The sequence below is a fragment of the Periplaneta americana genome, chromosome 2 (assembly GCF_040183065.1).
Source record: "Periplaneta americana isolate PAMFEO1 chromosome 2, P.americana_PAMFEO1_priV1, whole genome shotgun sequence".
NCBI classification, from domain to species: Eukaryota; Metazoa; Arthropoda; class Insecta; order Blattodea; family Blattidae; genus Periplaneta; species Periplaneta americana.
The window spans coordinates 108938039-108964820 of NC_091118.1; the positions used below are offsets into that span (position 1 = coordinate 108938039).

Here is a 26782-nt window from a genome sequence, read left to right on the forward strand (position 1 = left end):
AATTTTTCATGTTAGAAACTGGAGAAAAAAGACATCGTTTCGTTGAGGAAACCTATGTTATCACAGAAAATTCCTTTATAAAAATGTGTCAACATATTATATATCATTAATTCGAAACAAAAATGTAATATTTAACTATTTCTATCTAATTTGGGTTGGAACATAATACAGTTGACTCCCGATAATTCGCGATCCTTTCTTTTGGGGAGGGGGAGTAATGTCCTTTCTCTTTTTTTACTCTATTTACGCTCTCTCCCTCCTTCCAAACTTCTCTTCTTTCCCTTCTCACTCCAATATTTTTCTACCAACGTTGCCAGCCATAGCATAATTATGCAAGATGTATAATTATTATGTTACGCATACCACAATTCAAGTCTCATAGCATGTAACATAATGCTAAAATGTATCATAATTTCACTGAAGAATAATTCAATATATTAAAGCCTTTAACATGGGGAATTTCGTCACTGTTTCAAAATGTTTTGCATCGTTTTTTGATATCCATGTACAATTATTTCATATATGCAGGGAGACCAGATTTTGGATGTAGCTGAGATACGTTTTAGATTTGAGATATCAAACACAAATTTTACAAACTAAAATTCAGGCAATTACAACTGCAAATTTAGACTGTTGTGATAGAATAGTTCCATGTAAGTACTTCTTAGAACTATGGATTTGTGATAATATTCCCTATTGAGTTTCTATCCAAGTGTGGAAGACAACACAAGACAGATTAAAATGAATTTTAAGAATTATATTATTAATGTTGCTTTAGCTAAATTTAGGGAGTCATGTTTCTTTTCATCAGTTCAATAATTATTGTTCATAAGGCTCAAAACATGTTGCACTGCTATCTGGAAGACAAAACAAAACCTAGCAAATAACAAAATGTTGTCCAAAGTAACATATTTTTTTATTTTGATAAATTTTTGTACAACACAATTCTACCTATCAGTCACATAGGCTATTTTGTTTTCTTCACTTTCCTTTGATTCATATTAATTCTAGTTCCTTTTAATTGACTGAACTCAACAAACAAGTCTTTATTGGCATTTTCTGATGATGCTTTATACTTTGTCAAAATGTTATGCTCATTTCTACTTCTTCCCCACATCCTTCTTGAGAGCGACCCATTCAAATAATTCGAACTCTTTATTATGCAGGGTCCATTTCTTGATGTACTCCACACAATTAGAGAAGAAATCATCAGCAGAAGTTAAAAACTGAAATTAAGTAATGGACCTCTCTTCTTCTAATTTATGAAGTAAATCTTTTGCAGCATTACATTTTGCAGGCAAATAAAACCACTCTCAAAAAATTTTCACCAGTGCAACTTGTGCAAGGAAACTAGGACATTTTCACATCCTGAAAAAAACATTTCAGAACACCAGGGCAAAGTACCAAATACCGGGACTTCTGGTTACCCTGCATATATGCCATCATAACTATATGGAGAACTTTTCTGAATATGATTATCAATATGCTGTTGTAGCTTAGTGGCTAAGATGTTGGCTTATGGAGCAGGACAAACTGCAATCTTAGTTCAAGCCCCAATATCTTCTTATAAGATGGTAAGTTAATATAATGTGTATTAAGGAAATTGGATGAGGTAGATACTACTAGAATTAAATAACAGGTGTGACGAAAGAAAGAGAGAGAGAGAGAAAGAGACATTGTTTCTGAAACATGTGAACTTATACTATAAATGGTGTTATTCAACAAAAAGTGAAGTGAAATATTGAAGGACATAAGGATTAATATGAAGAAGCACATGTGTTGTAGCTACTCTCACCTTACTGTGGCGTGAAAAGTTGTGAATTGTGCAAAAATAGTGAGTTTTTGCAAAAGTGACATAACATCCTAACATACTGTGGCACCAGTCTGGACTGTTCTGGTCGCATCAGGGAGTTGCGCACACATCTAGTGAGAAGGAAGGCGCGCAGAAACGGAAACTCGAGCTTCGGTAGGAGCTGTAGCGTGGAACGGAGTGAGGGGAGGAGAACTAAGGTGACAGCGCAGAGCAGAGAAAGCAAGGGAAACATCTACAAGCATATTTCTCTTGAAGAGTCTAAAAACCTCGCGAATCGAAGATTCTAGAACATGTGGTGAAATAAATAACACTGTGAGTGGCCGACAGTCAGTCAGTCAGTCAGTCTTGAAGTTTTTTCTTGGACAACAGCGAGCGACAGGGACCTGAGTTCGATGTGTGGTGGACAGCAACTGGAAAGACCTGAGTTCGACACGCAGTGGATCGTAGCCGGAAGACCTGAGTTCGATGTGCAGTGAACTTGAGTGAGTCCATAACTGTGGCAGTGTCTAGGCGAGCGCGATGCAGTTCGGAAGACCTGAGTTCGACGTGCAGTGAACTTGAACAGTGAGCTAGAAGAACTAGCCAAGGCAAGCAAACTGTGAACTGAGAGTTTTGTTTTGCACATAGTGCATTGTGAACCTTAATTGAAATTAGGAGTACATTGTTGTTCTTCTCTATAAAACACGTCGTATGAAGTGCAATAACGACTTTTGTGTTGCTGTGTTGAGTGGAATACCCATTGTTGTAAGGTGAATTATTAAAAATAAAAGTCGTATTGTTATCGGGTGCGTGGTGGTTAAATTAAAGTAGAGGAATAAAAGTCACAATACTTCTATTGTTAACTCTAAACAAGGCTATTCTAAACTTTTACCCAAACACACAAAATTCCATATCGTCCCTCCTCTGGGAAACTAGAGAAAGTGACAAATAAGCGACCCTGCACTTAAGGTCTATATTGTACTTAGTACTTAGTACAATATAGACCTTAAGTGCATGGTTGCTTATTTATCACTTTCGCTAGTTTGCCAGAGGAGAGACGATTATGTAATAAAAAATGTTGCATAACTAACTGTGAATCAGATATTACTTCAGAGTGATAACAATTAAAACTTGATTGAGTATTTGATGTAGCTATACTGAAATCTCAAATTATATTAATGCTCCTTTTCGGGTTACATCTGCAACCGCTGTTACAAATTCTTTATAATTTTATGTACAGAACTAAACAAATATCGTTTTAAAATTATTTAACACACGTAACGTAATTTATATATTTTAGCAACAACATTAGCAGCAACAGTAGTTATAGTAACAGCAGTATTTTATTTAATGACTCTTTAAACTGCAGAGGTTATTCAGCGTCAAAATTAAACCGAGTGAGAAACGGCCAACAAATTTTCCTTGGAGCACTCTATCAGAGACAAGATTCTTTTATCAGCCATTGATTTACAACATGGGATACAGACCTTTAGTCTCAGAAGAAGCCATGCTAAGGATTTTACCATCCTTTAAAGTCAGATCAATGGCTAGCATGGTGGTCACCAGACCAATAAGAACGACTATAATATTTTTAAAACTTACATGAGTTATCAATTTCATTCGTGGTACTCAGTTTTCAATTAAAGATAATACAGGGTGTTTAAAAAATACGGGCATAATTTCAGGTATGTATTTCCCACATGTAGACAATCAAAATAGTTCATTACAACATGTGTCCGGAAATGCTTCATTTCCGAGTTATGGCCTTCACAACATTGGAATTCACTGGGACGTTTTTCTTTCCACAGGTCGTTGTCATTACAGAAGATGTTCAAAATGTCCACCTCCTGCTTGAATACAGACCTCACATCGATGTATCGTTGACCTGCGAACACGATCCCAAACTCCAGGAGTATTGCGTATATCCTCAGAACATGTCACAATTCGATTCTGAAGGGATTCCAAATCAGGCACCGGAGACGAATAAACCAATGATTTCAAATGGCCCCACAAGTAGATATCGAGAGGGTTAAGATCAGGTGAGCGTGGAGGCCAAGCAATTGGGCCACCTCTACCTATCCATCAATCAGGAAACCTTCGATCCAAGTACCGGCTAGCCGTACGACTGAAGTGTGGAGGAGCGCCATCATGCAAGAAGTGAATGTGTTGACGATTGATCAGTGGAGTGTCTTCTAAAACATGAGGTATGGTGTTTTCCAGGAAGTTTGTGTACGCCTGCCCCGTAAGTCTGTTTACAAGTACATGGGATCCAACTAATCGATCACCAATGATACCGGTCCACATGTTGAGGGAGAACCGCACCTGGTGATGAGATGGAACAGTTGCACGTGGGTTTTCATACACCCATACATGCTGATTGTGGAAATTTGTTATGCTATGTCGTGTGAACTGTGCTTCATCTGTAAATAATACTAAGGCAGGAAAGTTCGGATTTACACCACACTGCTGCAAGAACCACTGACAGAACCTAACTCATGCAGGGTAATCTGCTGGTGACAGGGCCTGTACACGTTGCAAATGATAAGGATACAATTGATACTCTTTCAACAGTCTCCAGACAGTCGTATGAGGAACATTGACTTGCAACGCTACCCTTCGTGTGCTGATAGAAGGAGTCATGTTCACAGCCTCCAGAATCTCCTCCTGTACTTCTGGAGTTGTAGATCTTGGTCGTCCCCTTCCCAAACCAGGAGAGTTAAATTTTCCATACTCGCACAGAAGGTAATGGAGACGTACAAATGTCTTCCGATCTGGACATTGTCGCTGTGGGTACCTCTCCTGGTACAAACGACGAGCCAGCGCAGCATTGCCGTCCGCCTTACTGTACATGAAGTGTATCTCTGCCAGCTCTTGATTTGAATACATGTCGCACAGTCTGACGCCTACACAACACTGAATGTAACCTTCGCCTCGGAATGAACTGTCAGAGTGCCCTCTTAATGTCTCCTTTGACGGCAACGACCTGCGGAAAGAAAAATGTTCTGGTGAATTTCAATGTTTTGAAGGCCATAACTCGGAAATAAAGCATTTCCGGACACATGTTGTAATGAACTATTTTGATTGTCTACATGTGGGAAATACATACCTGAAATTATGCCCCGTATTTTTAAACACTCTGTATATAGCTTCTTTACATTGAAGTTGCCTCCGACTGAGGTTCTGGCTGATAAGTACACCTATTATCAGGCAGTACATGTCACTTGACAATGTGTATCAGAGGAAGAACAATATTGTTTGTAGGCCTATGCATCTGAAGTCTGATTAGTGTAATATGTAGCTAGTCAGTGATATATGCAATGGAGAGGGAAAGGAACTAGCTACCCTACCCCATTATCTCCTGGCCTAGTTGCCTCATAAGAGGTGTCTTGTAGTATCACTTATGAGGTTCAGACCTGTCTTCGGACAGTTGACTATACAACAACATTCAAGTACGTATGGTCTGTCATTTAGAGATATTAGAGTTCTTCTTTGCGAACATAAATACCATTCAATAGGAAAAACAGTCTTTCATTGCTTATCAGTTGTAGAATAGTAGCCTTACTCAAGAAACATGTTTTGTAACAGAGCTCAGTTTAATCTTTGACCAGAATGCATAACAGTTCACAGATATACAAAGTAAATTATTAAATTATCATCACTTTCAATACATACAATACATTTAACTTCTTCCCACTTCATATAACTAGGTCAAGGAGAGTTATCAGTCAAGATGTCGGAAATTAATTTATTTTTCAACTTCAATAATGTCAATTAGCCATAAAAATTGAAATTATGGATATTATTATGCAATTAATTCTTGTGCTTAATTTTATTTACACTTCATTTACATATATAAAAACTACAGTGAAACAAGAGCTTTTCCTTAATAAAAGTCACATAGCGCTGTCATAATGGATGAATCCAAATGTTTTGTCTGGGAAAAATATAAATAATAATGATGTAAATAGAATACATGTTTTAGCAATAAATGAGAAGCCAAATCGACTAAATCCACTTTTTGAGTTAGGTGGTTAGAAAGCATCCTAAGGACAGAAGTAATAGTTTCAAAACGATAAAATTTAGTTACCTATAGTCATGCAGATTACAGCATGTGTTCTGTTTACTGATTACTATATCGAAATGTCAAGTCTTCAATCAGTTTGGGTTCCCAATGCCTCATATAAAAGAATCACTATGCTCAGTGGAAATGTATTAGGGACCTAGAACTGTAACGACTACATTCTTTTCAGGATCCTTTCTGTTCACAAATTCATAATCATTGCATTGAATTAAAAAAACAATGTTTATCCATTATGGTTCTGTTGCTCTTAGTGGTCTAAGAGTAAATTTTTGTCGTCCCTTGCAGAAGGAAATTATACTTTTTCAGCAGGAACATCAGATTTCCCAGAAGGGGACAATAGCCAGCATTCCCCCCTCCTCAATTCGCACCCTGCTCTGAAGCAAACATTTTTAGTTACATAGGTCTATATTGTTTGTGTGAAAAGCCAAGAAGAAAGTCGGATGTATCGATTCTGAATGAAATGCTACTGTGTGCAATTTTATCTTCAACAAGCTATGGTACCATATTTTTCACATGCAACGTCAGTTTCATATACATACTTTCCAGACAAATTCACTACTGAACATTAACAAAATCTGCCTAAGTTAGACGACTTCACATAACACAGCATACCAAACCACTTTTTGAGTGCCTGAATATTTAAATGTACATTTCTGTCAAAAGTCTTTAAACAATTCTTGCAGCATTATTATGTTACTAAAAACAGTCATGTTATTGATGTAAATATTGTATATTAATTTTTTTCTCTTACATGCAAAAGATGTATACACTCCATTTAGGGAACGCTGCGCTATATCATATGTAAAAATGAAATGTAAAATGCTGCTGCAGCCGCTACAACTACTGCTGCCGCTGCCACCACCATCACCACCATTCTCGCCACATTAGGCCCTACGATCTCATGGCATCTCTTAATAGTCTTCCTAATGACATGTCTTCATTGGGCTTTTAATTTCAAATTTAATATGAACTTCTAAAATCACCAATATAAAGCATGTCATTTTCCTTCTGCATTTTTTTATACAGTCCAATTTCGAAGATTTGGATGATGTATAGGCCTATATATTTTTTTTCTATCTAGCATAGTATATATCGTATAACCTCCCATCTTCCTAACAATTTAACTCCATTTGCTGGAAGTTCTCTTCCCACTTTCATTGATATAAATAATCCAAACTTTACTAATAAATGGCACCGTATGTCAGCCCAGTGTTTTATAGGCTATTATTATGTACAGTACAGTCACTTGACATTATGCATCAGAAGAAGAACAATATTTGTATATCAATAATTTCGAGGGAAAAATTGTTCCGGGGCCGGGTATCGAACCCGGGACCTTTGGTTAAACGTACCAACGCTCTCCCACTGAGCTACCCGAGAACTCTACCCAACACCGATCCAATTTTTCCCCTCTATATCCACAGACCTCAAAGTGGGCTGACAACAGTCAAGCAACCAACATTTGAGTGCACACTAACTCTGTGTGACTTTAAATTGTGATTTTCTGTTACGTACAGTGACGTGTATTATGCAAATTAAGCTTTCAGGAATAACTCCCTGTAAAGTTAATTTGAATCATTTCGAGGGAAAAATTGTTCCGGGGCCGGGTATCGAACCCGGGACCTTTGGTCACTGTATGTAACAGAAAACCACAATTTAAAGTCACACAGAGTTAGTGTACACTCAAATGTTGGTTGCTTGACTGTTGTCAGCCCACTTTGAGGTCTGTGGATATAGAGGGAAAAATTGGATCGGTGTCGGGTAGAGTTCCCGGGTAGCTCAGTGGGAGAGCGTTGGTACGTTTAACCAAAGGTCCCGGGTTCGATACCCGGCCTCGGAACAATTTTTCCCTCGAAATTATTCAAATTAACTTTACAGGGAGTTATTCCTGAAAGCTTAATTTGCGCAATATTTATATATATCTGGTCTGATTAAAGTAATATGACACTAGTCAGCGATGTATACAATGGAGGAGGAAAGGAACCGGCTACCCTACCCCATTATCTCCTGGCTTAGTTGCTTCATAAGTGATGCCTTTTTGGTGTCACTTATGAGGTTCAAACCTGTCTTCGGACAGTTGACTAAACAACAACAATATGATTTTGGTCCACATTCAGTTTGAAAATTCAATTAAAATTAAGGCTGAACTGCAATAACTTCAATTATATATGAAAAATTATAGCATTAACTTGTCTAATACGTTTGTTTTATTTATTCTTGTTTAACCTCCTTTCTGGGTCTTACAAGCCATGCCAGTAGAACAATAGTAATTATTTCTTTTGGATCACACACGAGACAAGGACAATGGAGGACTTCTCTGGTGAAGAACTGGCTTATTTCAGGGATCACCTCCTAAAGACAACACGAGCATATATATATATATATATATATATATATATATATATATATATATATATATATATATATATATATAGACAGAATGTTCGGGGTAGATGGAAAGTAAATTCCAATTGCTGGAAACGAAGTCGTATTATGTAGGCCTAAATAATACCCTGTGTTAATTTATAATGTATGGTACATATTAACATGTACTCATTGACATCTTAATAAAACAAACTCAGTCACTGGCTAAGGCCTGCTGATCCGGGGTTGCACTCTGGCTGATTACCTGGTTGGGTTTTTTCCGAGATTTTCCCCAACCACAAGGCGAATGTAAGGTAATCTATGGCGAATCCTCAGTCTCATCTCGCAATCATCTATCCCATCGACTCTAAATAACCCAGCAGTTTATACAGCGTCGTTAAATAACGAACTACAAAAAATAAATAAATAAAACAATTTCACGAAAAGACGAATCCCAGTTTCACCAGGCATAGTTTCTAGTTTACAAATCTCAATGACCAGTACCAAACAGTCTTCCTTTTATCACTTTTGAAACGAAAATCGCGGCCATTATTTGTTGTTAACTCTCCAACTAATCTGGGTATTATGTATAACAAATTATAACTTTGTCTCTTTTGAATCAAACGAACAAGGGCACTGAAATTCTGTCTTATAACTTGAATTCGGTAAAAACAAGCGGTTGAAGGTAATACCCAGGGGCGTACGCAAAGGGGGGGGGGGTTATTCCCCCTCTTGAACTTAAAAAAATACATATTTATATTTCAATATATTTTATTGTTTCCATGGGTTTTCCTATTATGTAAAGTGTCTTATATATCATATACAAATAACTGTTGACTAACAGTCTTACTAATAAACCGTGTATAGTTTTTATACTAGACTCATGCAGAGTTGAGACAGAAAACTTTACTAATAAACCATGCATAAGCGATGGACGTATAAACAGCCTGTAACTATACAATGGGAATTTCTTTGCAGTAGTTATATACACGAAACCCCTTGTTTAAGCGTTGTATATAGAGAACAAAAATGGCCGCCCCTCTAACAGCTGTTCGTATCGACTGTCACTTTATGATGATGGTTAACTAGTAACCAAAGAAGAACAAACCAAAGAGCACAGAATAATTAGAATAATATTACCACCAGACATCGGATTCTAGGGCAAATGCCTATTTTGTTTCTTTAGGAGAAAAGTAAAAATAATTATTAATATTTGTGTTTCATGGAAATTGAAAGGTACCGGTATTCAAAGAGTTTTATAGTGCCCTAAAATGCCCTAAAACGGTTATTAGAGCCTAATTTGTTAATATTCGCCTAAAAATGCCTAACTCACTGTAAAGTTTCGCATTTTACTCTTACTTTTTATAATTTATACATGCATTCACTGCGAAATTTAAGGCATTTAAAAAGTGGAAAGTTTACTTCACACCGGCCATGAAACCATTGATAAAGGAAACAAAATGTTTTGAATCTCACGACACTCGCAATAGATTTCACCGAATTTAACATGTTTGGAGGCATAAATGCCGACAAAGAACCAACCTTAGTTTTGAAGCAGGCAACAATCACAACATGTGCTGCTACCGATTCAGAGATATACTATACTATAAAAATGACTGTTTTCGGTCTGAAACCGATTAGCTGTACTGCCCTTCAGAGTGTCATAAAATCACAATTTTTGGAGAAAGAGTGTTTTTGAAATATTTATGAAAAGTCGTAAAACTGAGAATTAATAGGGTAAACCGTTACAAAATATTTAAAAGAATGGCCCTCCTAGTGTTAACACTACCAGGAAATGCAACAATAAGTGGAACTTTGTATTTTTGTCCAATTGAATCTCAATAACAACGGTTCATTTGAATGCTCGTTAACAGTTGCTCTTTCCCTCACCTTATTTGTGTTGAGAAGTTTTGAGCGGTAGGCCGTTTTCCTGTGAAGTTTAACGCGATAATGCCGAAAAATATAAGTGCAAAATCTACATTGATCCGGCAATGGCTAACAGAATATTCAGAATTCACTTATGATGGAAAAATAATATTCTGCAAGATTTGTAGCAAACAGGTATGTAACAATAGTTGAAATATATAAATTCTATTAATTTTAATGAGTAGGCCTATAATATTTATACATTGACTGAGCTATCCTGAGGTATAATTCTTTTTAAGACCACTACACTTTAACCTTTTAAATTCCGATAGTTAAAGTATTTGCAGGTCATTAAAATTTTGATTGTTCGAACCCACTAACTTTGTGATAGAAATACGGCAATACAACAATTAGGATTTTATTTTAATTCAGTTTACTTTACATTTTTAGATTTCGCAAGAAAAGAAGTGCCACCTAAAGCAGCATGTGCAAGGAGCGGCTCATAAGGCTAAAGCTCAGCAGAAAAATCAACTGCAACAAACTTTACTAACACAGCCTACTTCATCCAATCTCAGCAGCAATTTCTATGCTGATTTAACCAGAGCGTTTATTGCTGCTAACATTCCCTGGAATGCAATTGAAAATCCGGTTTTAAGACAGTTTTTACAAAAATACTGCAAACAAAATATCCCATCTGAGTCGACCCTAAAAAAAATTACTTAGACAGAATATACAATGAAACTTTAGCTTCCATTCGGGAGGATATAGGTGATTCTTACATATGGGTCTCTGTGGATGAAACCTCAGATCCTATGAATAGGTATATAGCAAATATGGTAGTAGGAAAACTTAGTCCTGATGGAACTTCGATTCCACACCTCGTATGTGTTAAGGAACTTTCGAAAGTGAATAGCCAAGCCATTGCTTATTTTGTAAATAAAGGCCTACAGTCTTTATACTCAGGTAATATAGACGATTCTAAAGTTCTGTTGTTTTGTACTGATGCTGCCTCATACATGGTTGCTGCAGCTCCACTTCTTAAAACATTTTATCCTAACCTCACGCATGTAACCTGTCTAGCACATGGCCTTCACAGGGTTTCTGAAACAATCCGGAATGAATTTCCTCTTGTCAATTCATTTATTTCTAACACAAAAAAATGTTTTTGTAAAGCCCCATCCAGGATTTCAATATTCAGAGAGAACTTTCCAGATATCCCACTCCCACCTCAGCCGGTTGTTACACGATGGGGAACCTGGATTCAGTCAGTGGTGTATTATTCTAAGTATTTTAAAGAAGTGGTCACAGTTATTGATTAATTACCTGAAACTGATAGTGCAGCGTGTGTGAAAGCAGTGAAAGATTGTCTGAATGACTCACGAGTGAAAAACGATATTGCCTACATAACATCAAACTTTTCTTTCATACCTGCAAGCATTGAACAATTAGAACGTGAAAAACAATCTCTTTGTAGCCAAATAGCAATAGTAAAGGAAGCTCAAATGAACATACATTCTGCTTTGGGCGAAACTGGGAAAAAAGTTAAAAATAAGTGGGACAACGTATTAAATAAGAATGTAGGATTTTCATTGTTGGAAAAAGTATCAAGAGTGATATCAGGGGAAAGTGTAAATGTTACAGTAAGTATTGATGTTTCTATTGTACCTAATTTAAAATTTGCGCCTCTCACATCAGTTTCGGTTGAAAGAAGTTTTTCTGCTTTCAAAATGATTCTCAGTGACAAAAGGCAAAGGTTAACTGTGGAGAATTTAGAAAAAATTCTGGTGGTGTACTGTGCAGATAATTATAATAAAGTCTGAGCATGGAACTGAATTTCAATAACTTATAATGAGTAATCTTGATATCAATAATCATTATTTAATTAGTTTCAATATATTAAATTTGTGCAGCTCTGTTTATAAATATAATATAGTATTCTTTTTTAATGTTTAAACATACTTTTTTGTGCGTATTTTAGTGTATAACTAAAAATTTCAGTGAAAGAAATAAGTATGATAACTTGATGTGCCTAAAATGCCTATTTTCATTAAAATAGAGCCTAATTTTACAAATTTTGAGCTTATTTTAGGCGCCTAAAACTGCAATTTTTAGTGCCTAAAAATCCGATGTCTAATTACCACAGTCTACTATCACAGTCTACTATATACAGTCACGAAGCTTGAGGTGTTTTTTTGCAAATCTAGTGATAAAGCGCTCCAAGCGGTTAGCAACTAGAAACAATAGACTGTCCATGGCCGACTTTGGACTGTGTCGTATTTCTATCGAGTGCTAGCTCGTTACGTATTTCACATTGATGCTTGTGAAATGTTCGTTATTGGTTGTAATGAAAATGTTAATGGCTAAAATATAATAATTGGAATAATAATACGGGACAAGGAGGAGATGTTTGTAGTGATTTAAATTGTAGCAACAGTAAGAGAAAGAGGTCAGAGTTATCCTTTTTCCGATTTCCGAAAGATTCAGAAAGGTTCCTGGGTTTCCACAAGAATGCTGTGCAGAAACAAAACTCTTCATTTTGAAGTTCTCTGTGACTGTTAGAATACATTATATCCTTAAATTTCACAATGAAATGTTTCAGTCTAACCAAAAGGACATTAGATACCGGTTAAAGTTCTGTCACTTAGGCTGCTAAATTTCCAGAGAAATAAAGGTTAGGTCTACTTTTTTTTTTTTTCAGAGGATATATTTTTAATTGTAGCTATTAATCTTTTTATTATTTTTATGTGTTATTTTACTAAAGACGTAGAAAAAAATTAAGTTTGTTTTAATGAAATTTATTGATCACGTTTTATTTCCAATTCTGGTGTGATTATTATTGCTTAACCTCACCCCGTACGTAAGCCTACACTACAAGTACCGGTACACGTAAGTTACTCCATTAATTCATATTTCCATTATTATTGTTGTAAAGGGAAATGCAAATTAATATTTATTGGTTTCATAGTTAATTATCGCTATAATCTTGAATGAGTGAAGCTATTATAGTAAATTTCAGTTCGTTTTGCACAAACAAAAATTATATTAACTTATTTCTTGTATTGTATTGTATTTATTAACATTCTATGGTATTCATACATGCTTACAGCTAGAATATGGAACAAGTCAAAAAACTTAATACTATTATAAAATCTTAATTTATAGTCACAGTCTAGATGAAATATATACAGATGAGATTTACAATATAGTCTACTAGTACAGGTGCAGGTCTACTAGTGCAGGTATCTTCGAGTTTATGGTGGAATTTAATATACTTCATTAAAATAATAAATTAACTTTATGCATTTAATAGTTCAATAATGGAAGGAAGGTGTTAATTTTTTCAAAAGAACACGACAACGAAAGTGTAACATATTTTGTCGTCTGCTAGGAGAGAGATCTGCGATGATGAGGCGATAGTAGCGATCCTAGTGGTGGGCAACTACCCATGTTTGCATTTTTACTACATATTGAGCTTCGCGACTGTATATAATACTGTGCTACTATATAGTAGACTGTGATATTACTGTAGCTTGTACTCTTTGACCAAAATATAGTATGGTAATCGATTAGAGCCAGTTGTACTATTGATACTTAACACGCCACACTAGAGCCCTCTACCGGATGCAATAGAGAACCTCAGATATTCTATTATCTTTCGTAACGAAGTAATGACGAAACTATGACATAGCTGTGCAACAGTTGTACTGTTATACGCGACGTATATAGTGATTAGTAGTAAGAAATTTACACATCACGTATAAATGAGCTACTCATTGTATAAGTATAAGATAGTTAAAGGTCTGTATATAGAGTTTTTATTAGTAAGACCGTAAATATATACCGTATGTATAATTATTGTGTAAGCGTAATAATGACACAAGCATATTTTATTAAAAAAATTAAACACACATTAAAATTAATTAAAATTTGGATGACTGAAAAAATTACTTTTCAAAGATTTTATAAGGATATTCAAGAATATGTTCCATTACAACACAATATACTAGTAATAAATATAGCGTAATATAATAATAATAATAATAATAATAATAATAATACACAACATTTACAATAAAGTCAATTTTAAACAATTTGAATGACATCCCACTTGACAAAAGGTTGTTTCAACTCAAAGCATGTCTTCGCATCTAGCCATAAGCTGGCTGACAGTATGTTGTCCTCTAGGTTTATATTGTAATATTTGTTTGGTCAGTCTTCCAGAGTCCATCCAATTTATATGTTGACACCATTGTAATTTAGTGTTTGTCACTTTGTCAACTAAGTCGAATATTTTATTTTTGTTTTCCCAAGAACAAATTTAATTATTATATTTCTAAAGACGATATGCAAGTCTTCAGATACTATGTGTGATAAAACCTGTAGTTTTGCTTTCTTTCTACAACTGACTACAAAAAATAAACTCTAAAACATTGTCCTAGGCGTGGGACATTTCCTAATATGATTTAAAATTAGGAGCATGGATCTATTACAAATTCTAACCAATCAGTTTTTTGAAAATATAATGCAAATAAGGTACACTGACATAACAAAGAAAATTATTGGAAATTCTTGGATGGGACCAGTGGCGTAGCATGAAATTTTGAGCAGGGGAAGCTAATTCAAGTTGTCTTTCATGCAATATGAGAAAACGTATTACAAAAGTATAGTCTTAAAAAAAAAGTAGTCAATGTCAAGTCAGCAGTCGAAGTTTGGTTGGAACCTCGTAAGTAACACCAATAAGGCATGATCTCAAATGGTGCGTAGTAAAGTATGATTTCACGGTTTACACATCAAATAGACACGTATAGTATAACACTAGCTGACTCCCTGTCATAGTTAGAGGAATCACAATATTAACGGTCAATAGATACAGTACGTAAGTATGCGTCTGTCTTTTGGTTGCGTCCTTCATTGACAGCAAGGAAGTGGGTCATTTGTTTTTTAGATCACACTTTTGTTCGTAAGTCAATCTTGATAATAGAATTTTCCTAAAAAATTCAAGTAAATTGGTGTCAGGAACTGTTATTTCACTCATTATTTATTATGTCAGCCACAATGCACACTAACACTTCAACTGAGCACAACTGACGAAAAGGGATAACTCGGAAACTACTTATTTTAAATGTTAAAGCTAGCTTCTTGCTACCCTTGCGACCAGAATAGTTTAGTTAGAAAGGGATGGAAAATCTGCGGGGTGGGTTACACAGAAGAATGAGTGTAAGAAACCAGTCTGCTTGGAAGCTGGTGTGTGCAGGCTTCTTGTTTACTGCTGCATCACAAATCATCCTGAGCTGCCGCATCACAATATTTAAAGCGTAAATATAAATTCTATTAAAATTAATAAATAATTTTGTCCATAGATTGCAGGTTTATTATGAAATTATTATTAACTGGGGAAGCTGAGCTTTTTAGCTTACATTGACGCTACGCCACTAGATGGGACCCATCTACTGTAGGGTTGCCACATATTATTTCAGCAAAATAGGGACAAATTTTAAACAGATTGATCTCGGAATAGATTATGCTTGAAGAAAGAAATATGTGAAAAGTCTCACATTTTTAGATAGCTTCTATATTTGACAATTTCAAACGCAAATGTCTTTAGATTTTTTAATAATATGGAAAAGTGAAATGTTTCATATGCAATTTAGGCTTTAAAATCTATTGATATACCAATAGAACTTAATATATTCACGTATTAAAAAAAATCTGATAAAAATTCAGTGTTGGATATATCTTGTACCGGTAAATCAAACCTTTCAATTATACAAGATGTTTCACAATACACTGTACACAGACTGAAAAGAGCAGTTAGGGGGGCAAGGCAAATATTTTTATTAGACAATATAGAGTGGATGTTAAATGAATTATATATTTGCTTTATTAATTTGTTATTAATTACTTCAAAATCTTTGGGCAGAAGAATTTTGTAGCCTAAAAATCGATTGGGACAATCCTGATTTTCCGGAACGTATGGCAACCCTAGATACATGCCACCCCTCTCCCTTCTAATGACATTTGACACTCCTGTCCATGAATTACTCGTTGTACACACAGATGGTCAATAGATTATCATTTATTACACATTTGGTTTTTCAGCCTTCACAGCTGCCGCAATATCAATATAACGATTAATGTTAGGTTTTTAATTAGATATATCAACAATGCTGGTACAAGGTCGAAGAGTTCATTAGACTTACGGAAGTCTTTAGATAATGTCCGAACCACAGCCACGTCATGTTGATCACAAAGTTCAACGTTTAACAGACTTCGATTTTGATTAAATAAACTTTGTATTTGATAGTTACGCACAATAATCTAATCTCGTTCTGAGTTTGGGGAACATAGGTCAACTCCAATGTTTTTGTTAATATAGGCCTACAGACTTGAGAATTATGACGGGATTGACAGGTCACTACTGTACCCTTAAAGAATATATATAAATGGAAACTAGAAGTACAGGGTTTATGGGCTATAGAAAGGCCTGCTTAGCATGTCTACAAATATGATTCAGTAACTTGGAACAGTTATTAACCATTCGGAATCACAAATCTGAGACAAATATAATACGTGTGATGGAAATCCAGAGTGAAGGTTTAATAAGATACCGTACAGTAGTGACCAGATTCCCATAATAAAAAACGGGACACTTATTAAAGTTGACATGAATGAACATTTTATCTAAACATTCATTAATCTTATTACTTGTGTTTATATAATGACAGTGAGCAATAAGGTCCAGGTTTATTTATTTTAAAGTAATAAATACTACACTGTTTACAATAACTAGCCTATAGGCCTAATAATTATACATAATAGAATAGCATGGATGCTTTGCTTACATCATTGTTAATCATTTTTATATTGCAACTAGTCTGGATTAATTAGGTTAACTTATCTGTTTAAAAATACTTCACGTTAATTGGACCTTACATCATATTCATGTCACTGTTTTCTGAGCTTGTTTCATAACAACATTTTTTGTCTCATATTACCTTTTAATTATTTTAACATTCTCCATGAAGATGAACTGTATACTATATTTTATTCCATGGAGTGCAGTTTCATAGAAAGGACTTTGCCGACAGACCTTCTACTGCCCCCCTACTAATTGGTTGTCATAAATAAAGGTCTTCCTTACTGTGACGGAAATCTTGTCCTCTCCTGTCAGTAACCAATCACAACCCTCGTTCATAAGAATTGACAGGCTCCCGTCAAATCCACGTGGAGGCAGAGTTTCCGCATCTTTTCCGAATTCCAAGAACCACGTCAGTCTCACTGTCTCATTTCGAGGGTCACCAGGATTTTGGCAACTGTGCAATGTTGGGATGAGGGGACAGGATGGAATTATCAGAGGTGTTTGTGTAGGAAGTCATAAATCTATAAGTGGTGTTCAAAGGACCCACTGAACTGCACTCCTTGAAATAAAATGGAGTATACAATCAGCATCATATTTCTTTGATAAATGAATTTACTCAGTGTAACTGAGAAGTGTTGGCCTTTCCTTCAGGGAACTATCGATGTCCATGCAAAACATATTTTTGAAATTACATTTTGTGATTAATATGACCTTCACTGAATTCATTACGGTGACATCTGATGGAAACAATATAGAATTAATCAATATTTTACGTGACTATTAAATAAAATAAAATAAAATAAAAAGAAATATTTCAACAATAATTTAGGGAAATGGGATGTCATTTTTAAAAAAACGGGACATTTGGTATCCCGAGCATACCTTTCTCGGGCAGGGAACAAGAGGCTCAAAAAAGGGACAAGCCCGTTAAAAATGGGAAGTCTGGTCACCCTACCATACAGTTACAGGCTGGGCACATTTCGAGATACAAGAATTCGAATATCATGTGAAGAAGCACGTGGCCAACAAGCACGACTTCTGCACTTTCGGAAAACATTAGTCGCAACGTTAATAATTTACATTAAGTTACAGACTACAGTCATGCTCAAACCTCCTGACGTTTGCAAATGTGTCCGCTTATGGGCGATAGCTAATAGCGGCAATGCTGTGTTGCAACATATGGGCATGCAGACTCCCGCTTAGAAAGTCTCAAGATCAAATAACAAGATTATGTTGTAGGGATCCTGCATGTATATGTGATGAATGTTTGTTTTCTCAACACATACAAATAAAAATCACATTTCTACCCCTGGAGGTTCCAATTTCATGAGTTAATACAGTAAAACCCCGATAAGACGCCATTTTAGGGACTGCGTGTAAACCTCATATTAGGCGGATATACTAATTTTGACTTATATACAGTACTGGTATCTATTAGCACTTTTGTTTATTGAAATACATGATTCATGAAAGGTAATACAGTATTACTCCATTATGTAATTACTGTACTGTACGTTGAAGACATTTACAATATGACGTACAGTAGTGGCAAAAAACTGGACTGACCCTTGTAGCTGATTTCAGAGCCCTGTTCACAGTGACAGCATGATAGACTGGTAACTAAGACTTTCGTGGCTCGAATCCTGCCTGGGAAGGAAACTTTCTTTTTTGTTCCTTATTCAAATTTATTCCCAATACTTTTCGATTGCAGTGATTTTTTACTACTTAATTAACTTATTATTCCCAGAATATGAATTTTACCAGATTATTTTCTAATAGCTTTGGAAATGGGCTCCATCAGCAGTCAAAACTACAACAATTTCAATAGATTACCCGCTATCTTGTGAATGCGGGTGTGGCATATGCAGTGGCTCATTTCGGGGACTTTGATTATTCCGTGGGTCCGGTTTTTTGCCACTACTGTTCTGTACTTAAGTCTTTCGAAAAAAGTCATTTATAGTTGTTTGCCTTGTGCGTGTTCTCCAAGTCCTCATGTTTACCACACTTCACTTTCCTGCGCTTACATCCTCCCAACATCACAGCTGCAGTGATTGAGTCCCGATTTTTTATTGTCATCCTTAATGTCGATGATGGGATTCCTAATGAATCAAAGAGTTGCTTCTGATTAAGAATACTGTTTTCACCGTACTTCCGTAAGATTTCCACTTTTTCGTCCATACGCGTTAAATGTCCTTCCCATCTCAAATGTCTGAATTTAATGTTCCTAATTATGTCAGGTGAAGAATACAATGTGTGGAGTTCCGCATTGTGCAACTTTCTTCATTCTCCTGTAACTTCATCCCTTGTAGCCCTAAATTTTTTTTTAAGCACATTCTTAAACACCCTTAGCCTCTGTTTCTCTATCAACGTGAGAGTCCAAGTTTCACAACCATACACAACAACTGGTAATATAACTGTTTTATAAATTCTAACTTTCAGTTTTTTTGAAAGCAGACTGGATGACAAAAGCATCTGAACCAAATAATAACAGGCATTTCCCATATTTATTCTGCGCTTAATTTCCTCCCGAGTGTCATTTATATAAGTATTTGTTACTTGCTTCAAGATATTTGACTTTTTTTTCACCTTTTCAAGGTATAAATTACCAATTTTAATATTTCCATTTCGTACTATGTTCTGGTCACGAGACATAATCATATAGGCCTACTTTGTCCGTTCGGAATTTACTTCCAAACCTATCTCTTTCCTTGATTCAAGTAAAATTCCCGTGTTTTCCTTAATAGTTTGTGGATTTTCTCCTGACATATTCAGCTAAGCATAAAGAAGCAGCTGATGTAACCCATTAAATCCTAAACCCTCTCTGTTATCCTGGACTTTCCTAATGACATATTCCAGAGCAAAGTTAAAAAGAAATGGTGATAGTGCATCTCCTTGCTTTAGCCCATAGTGAATTGGAAAAGAATCAGACAGAAACTGGCCTATATGGACTCTGGTATACATTTCACTAAGACACATTTTAATTAATTGAACTAGTTTCTTAGGAATACCAAATTCAATAAGAATATTATATAAAACTTCTCTCTTAACCAAGTCATATGACTTTTTGAAATCTATGAATAAATGATGTACTCTGCCCTTATTCTCCCATTTTTTCTCTAATATCTGTCAAATACAAAAAATATGATCAATAATCAATCTAATATGTCTAAAACCACATTGATGATCCCCAATAATTTCATCTACGTATGGAGTTAATCTTCTCAAAAGAATATTGGACAAAATTTTGTATGATGTCAACAAAAGTGATATGTCTCGAAAGTTACTACAGTTAGTTTTCCCCCCTTCTTAAAGATAGGTTCCGGTAGGTATAATTACGGGCTCCTTCCATTGTTCTGGTACAATTTCCTTTTTCCCAAATAGCAAGTACAAGCTTAGTCCACCATTGTAGCTGAGGGGTTAGCGAATTTAACTCCGAACCCAGCGGTCCTAGGTTCGATTCCTGGTCAGGACGAGTTGCCTGGGTGAAGTTTTTCCGGGGTTTTTCCCTCACTCCTATGAATGAATGTCAGGTAACTTTATCAGGTGATTGAAACCCCACTCATCTTCTCCACTTCCTTTCCTCATCATCCCGTTTCTGGTTTTTCAGATTACTCTACAGGTGGCCTCCCGGAACTACTGGTTCTCTCGACTGGCCTCCATGGAATGTAGCAAAACGACGTTGGATGGCTTCTGCAACGAGCACCTGAGGCGGACCTACTCGGAGGGAGGAGTTTCGCCTCAGACAGACAGGGGGGGGGGGGGGGCCTTGGGGGAAGTTGCTGAAGCAGGAATGGTATATGGATTTCTGTTGGCTGTAGGGACTGGTCGTTAGGGAGTCATGTGGTTGGGTTGATGAGCGTAGGGGATCATTCTATATCGAGGGTTAGCGCAATAGATCTCAACAGGTCGCAGTGCTGGACCATCCATGCCCCCCTCACTTAAATTCCATTCCAATTCCAAGTAGAAGGTTATGAATTTCGCAAGATAATGCACTTCCACCCTATTGTATTAATTCTGCTGGAATTTGATCAATAGCCTACCTGGGAGACTTGTACTTTTTCAGCTTTTCAATCGCAATTATGACTTCAGAAAGCGTGGGTTCAGGTAGGTATAAATGGCTCAATAGTTTGTATTTAAATTTCGTCCCGATCATTTCTATTTGGCCTATGTACTTTCAGTAGTTGCCCAAAATAGTTTCTCCATCTGTTCAGAATGGAATGAGAATCTGCAAGCAAGTCACCATTCTCATCCTTGATCATGTTTACCCTTGCCTGATATCTTTTCTTAAATTTCTTTATGCCTTTATATAAATCTCTAATGTTTTTATTCTCATTATTTGTTTCTATCTCATTCAGTTTTTCCTTCAAGTAGTCTCGTTTTATTCTTAAGTGTATGATTCCTGTCTTCCATTGAAATAATTATCTCTATTCGCCTGGACTGGAGTCTGTAAGAAAGTAAATTTTGCCTGTTTCCTTATTTCTATTACCATGCAAAAATCTTCATCAAACCATGGTTTCTTTTTCTTAGTTTCATGATAACCTATGCTCTGCTCAGCTGCAATTTTGAAAATATCTCTGATCCTTCCCACACACTTTTAACATCTAACTCCTTCTCAACTTCGAATAATAATAATAATAATAATAATAATAATAATAATAATAATAATAATAATAATAATAATAATAATAATTGAATTTAACGGAGGGAGGCACTATGGCCCAGGCTGTGACCTGTTAAGATTTATTGCGCTGATGCTTTAGTGACACATTCCCAAACCCACACAGGCTGACAACACTAAGGTTCTCTGTGTGCCCAGGTTTCGAGCAGGCAACCTCACTCGTCCCTAGGACAGCTCCCTCCATGCATCGCCAGACGGCATTCAGGGAATGCTACAGAATGATAACAAAATGAAGAAATGGCGACAGAATGACGTAAATGCCTAATTTGGGAAGAAATGGGAAAACCTCCAACTGCAACCCTTGTCCGCCACAAGTGTCACTACGGATTTTTTCATCAGACCTGACTGGGAATCGAACCCGGGTCGCCTATAATACGGTATGTGACAGTCTGAAGGTCTGACCATTCAGCCAGAGAGTAATAATAATAATAATAATAATAATAATAATAATAATAATAATAATAATAATAATAATAAAAGGTAAAGGTAAAGGTATCCCCGTAACATGCCATGAAGGCACTTGGGGGGCATGGAGGTAGAGCCCCATGCTTTCCATGACCTTGGCACTAGAATGAGGTGGTGTGGTCGGCACCACGCTCTGACCGCCTTTTACCCCTGGGAAAGACCCAGTACTCAATTTTATAATAATAATAATAATAATAATAATAATAATAATAATAATAATAATAATAATAATAATGAGTCACTATTAAAACATCCTTTCATAATAAAATAAAATTATCATAATATTCTGTTTTATTTCATTAAGCTACTATACAGTGCAATACCAATGATTCTAACTTGTCAGTGGTTGCTGCTGAGCAATACCAGTCCCTTTGTATGTTGAATATGGCTTTCCGTGAATTGTTAGCTCGGAGTTTTTGAGTCACAAATCCTTCCTTTCCTCAACATCGTAATGCACTAAACAATATGAAACACGTGACAAACGATACACAATGTAGTACTTGATGCACTAGTGTTATGTGAGCACATGCAGGAAACAGGTTACAACATTCTCTTTGATGCTGCTAGGCATGCTTGACACATTCAGCATTCTCCATGTTGCTCATCAAGCAGATGCCTTTTGAACTACAAGAAAACCTTTGTGGTACTTTCAACCTTTCCCAAGTTATTCACCTTGGCACATTCATTGGTTTCCATGGAAAATCTGAAATTAAGTAATTAAGGCATTTTCAGCATTTCCCCACTCCCAGTCTTCAATTATTTCATGATAATTCAGCTAATGGTCTGACAAATATGGAACCTCTGACCCAATGGCTAGCATGGTAACTACTATCCAATAGGCCTATTCAGTTTTGTCATGATACCTTGTCTTGATCACTGCCAAATCTGAAAATAGACAGGCAGGATGTCGTGAAAGGAATAGATATATTTAAGATTTTCGATTAAAGTTTCATTCTCAGTGGTCTTGTGGTTACCGCACCATGCTGACCGTTAGATCCTAAGTTCACGGGTTCGAACTTGGTGGAGGGTAATGGATTGTAATGGGCAATAAAAATCCTTTGCATAGCTTACTCCAGAAAAGAACCCTGTTCCTTTCAAAGGACTGCAGATAAAATTCTCGACCACTTGTCATCTAGACAATTTCAATGCAGAATGACCTTTGCAATTGGAAAAGTAGTTAAAATTAAAAGCTGCCGCCACCGAAAAAGTGGACTGCAGAATAGGCCTATTTATTTATAGGTTTATTTAAGAAACTTGGCAACTCAAGTTTAGGCTGTTTGTTCAAACAATGTTTTCCATGACACAAATGTTGAAACAGAAAATCTGGTGATTATTATTTTAATATTTGGATTGTAAGAAACATTAATCAACTCGACTTCTGTTCATGAACAAAAAGTAAACACATAGGACTAGACCGAGGTACAACTAAATTTGTGTGAAACGTAACAACGAATGCTGTAGGCTATGATATGTAAACAAACCATAGCCCACTATCACCCCGTTATGTCATAGACCTATTTTGGTTAAACAAAATTTTGAAAATACCCGAAGCATAATTATGATGAAACCTAATATAATCAACATCATTAACTTCCTGAAAATGCTTTATGACGATGATTATTGGTATTATTATTAATTATATTATTCCTTTGCACTTATAAAAGTTAACAGGAATATACGAACATCTGATATAATTTTTTTAATATCTGGACTGAAAGGTGTCTTTCCAACAAAACACATGAACTGCTCTAGATGATATCAGCGTCACGAGCGCCGGAAGAGTGTCACTTCTCACTCCCCCACTTCTCACATAATTATAGCAACGTAGTAGATTATTTATAACAATTTTATTTCCAATATTGTACTAAACACAAATAAACCTGAAAGAACTCATTGTGTCAATGTTTTGCTTCATCTGAGTCACTGAATTTGCATTTGTCGTTTATTTGTTCTTACGGTAACTAGTTAATCAATGACATACCGGTAGCCACAAATTTAATCGGTAGCACGATTGTAAAGAAATACAATAATTTTATATGTAATAGGCCTAGCTACATAATTTAGATATTATAGCCGCCTTTTTTTGTGTAATTAAATTGAGGTCTCGAGGGGAAAAGTTTTCGATGAATGTGAGTGTAATCTTGCACTTTTAATGATTAACATGATGATCCAGAAGTGATAATGAAGCTGTGATATTTACCTACAAGATGCCATGACTTTCTCCGTCCATATTTACACAGCCAAAATCCATCGTCTTTATCTGACTGGTATCCAATGAAAGGTGTTGCTAGAGCATCCGCTATTTGCCCAACCAGTAACACTATGCCTGACAAGAAACTGTCGAATTTCAATACTAAATGGAAAAACACTAATAAATAGGTAAACCACATAGACGCGCAAATATCGTTTAACACATGTCCTACACCGTATGCCAATCGTAACCTAAGCGGTAGTCTTCTTATTATTTCAGTGTAGTCGTGTCGAGAGTGCTCCATTCTGTCACTCATAGAACAGCACTGAACAACATGAATTCTAACCTGCAGACTATTAACTCGTCTTATATGAAACGATATCAAAGTCGAAAGTGTAACTGCGGCGGCGTTTATAGTTGAATGAACAACACTCCACCACACACACCATACCACAACTCACAATATCCGTCAATATCACATGACTAAACCCCATGCTTTCGTCTCTGCCATCTCTATGATGTCATTAGTCTGATTCATCATCACATCACATCACTCTCACTGTAAAAAAACTTGTTTCCAGTGTTGCCAACACATAAATTGTATCCCCGTCAGTATAACACCTGGAAATCCGTCAGAATCCGTCAAAATTAAAAAAAATAATAATAAAACCCAACATATAATATAAACAAATTTTAACACAGCTTACTTACCAATTCTGATTACAATAATTATTCCTCAACGTAATTTGATTACAACGAAATCTGAAACAGGGGATTCTTAAACATAGTACGGAACAGACAAGGCTTGGCTGTTCAAATAAAAAGTGAAATTTCCCAAAAATGAAACAATTAAAATAACAGCAGCTAAAAATGTCAAAAGATGATGTAAATCGTAATTTCCGCCAGAAAATGTCACCCGTCAAAGCCATTTTTTTCCTGTCCTGGCGGAATTTCCGTACAGTTGGCAACACTGCTTGTTTCGTAAGTGTCGGAGCAGTGTCACCACACAAACGTTAGAAGAATATTTGAATAATTTCGAGGGAAAAATTGTTCCGGAGCCAGGTATCGAACCCGGGACCTTTGGTTTAACGTACCAACGCTCTACCATTGAGCTACTCGGGAACTCTAACCGACACCGACACAATTTTTCCCTCTATATCCACAGACCTCAAAGTGGGCTGACAACCGTCAAGCAACCAACTTCGAGTGCACACTAACTCCGTGTGACTTAAATTGTGGTTTTCTGTTCACGAACAGTGACGTGTATTATGCAAATCAAGATTTCAGGTATAACTCCCTGTAAAGTTGATTTGAATAATTTCGAGGGAAAAATTGTTCCGGAGCCGGGTATCGAACCCGGGACCTTTGGTTTAACGTACCAACGCTCTACCATTGAGCTACTCGGGAACTCTAACCGACACCGACACAATTTTTCCCTCTATATTCACAGACCTCAAAGTGGGCTGACAACCGTCAAGCAACCAACTTCGAGTGCACACTAACTCCGTGTGACTTAAATTGTGGTTTTCTGTTCACGAACAGTGACGTGTATTATGCAAATCAAGATTTCAGGTATAACTCCCTGTAAAGTTGATTTGAATAATTTCGAGGGAAAAATTGTTCCGGAGCCGGGTATCGAACCCGGGACCTTTGGTTTAACGTACCAACGCTCTACCATTGAGCTACTCGGGAACTCTAACCGACACCGACACAATTTTTCCCTCTATATCCACAGACCTCAAAGTGGGCTGACAACCGTCAAGCAACCAACTTCGAGTGCACACTAACTCCGTGTGACTTAAATTGTGGTTTTCTGTTCACGAACAGTGACGTGTATTATGCAAATCAAGATTTCAGGTATAACTCCCTGTAAAGTTGATTTGAATAATTTCGAGGGAAAAATTGTTCCGGAGCCGGGTATCGAACCCGCGACCTTTGGTTTAACGTACCAACGCTCTACCATTGAGCTACTCGGGAACTCTAACCGACACCGACACAATTTTTCCCTCTATATCCACAGACTGACAACCGTCAAGCAACCAACTTCGAGTGCACACTAACTCCGTGTGACTTAAATTGTAGTTTTCTGTTCACGAACAGTGACGTGTATTATGCAAATCAAGATTTCAGGTATAACTCCCTGTAAAGTTGATTTGAATAATTTCGAGGGAAAAATTGTTCCGGAGCCGGGTATCGAACCCGGGACCTTTGGTTTAACGTACCAACGCTCTACCATTGAGCTACTCGGGAACTCTAACCGACACCGACACAATTTTTCCCTCTATATCCACAGACCTCAAAGTGGGCTGACAACCGTCAAGCAACCAACTTCGAGTGCACACTAACTCCGTGTGACTTAAATTGTGGTTTTCTGTTCACGAACAGTGACGTGTATTATGCAAATCAAGATTTCAGGTATAACTCCCTGTAAAGTTGATTTGAATAATTTCGAGGGAAAAATTGTTCCGGAGCCGGGTATCGAACCC

At 36.4% G+C, this 26782-nt stretch overlaps 1 protein-coding gene across 3 annotated transcripts in view; it reads right to left on the minus strand.

Moving 5' to 3' along the window:
- Positions 1-24834, minus strand: part of LOC138694488 (major facilitator superfamily domain-containing protein 12-like) — a 51112-nt gene extending 26278 nt beyond the window's left edge. The window contains exons 1-2 of one of the 3 annotated variants that reach the window (XM_069818255.1): positions 24306-24408; positions 22778-22808 (exon numbers count right to left, since the gene is read on the minus strand). In XM_069818255.1, coding sequence (XP_069674356.1) covers positions 22778-22787 — 10 coding nt within the window. In that variant the 5' untranslated portion in view covers positions 22788-22808; positions 24306-24408. Of the gene's footprint in view, positions 1-22777; positions 22809-24305 lie in introns of all 3 variants that reach the window. The other 2 variants (XR_011330954.1, XM_069818254.1) reach the window with 2 other exon arrangements.
- Between the last annotated feature and the right edge of the window lie 1948 nt (positions 24835-26782).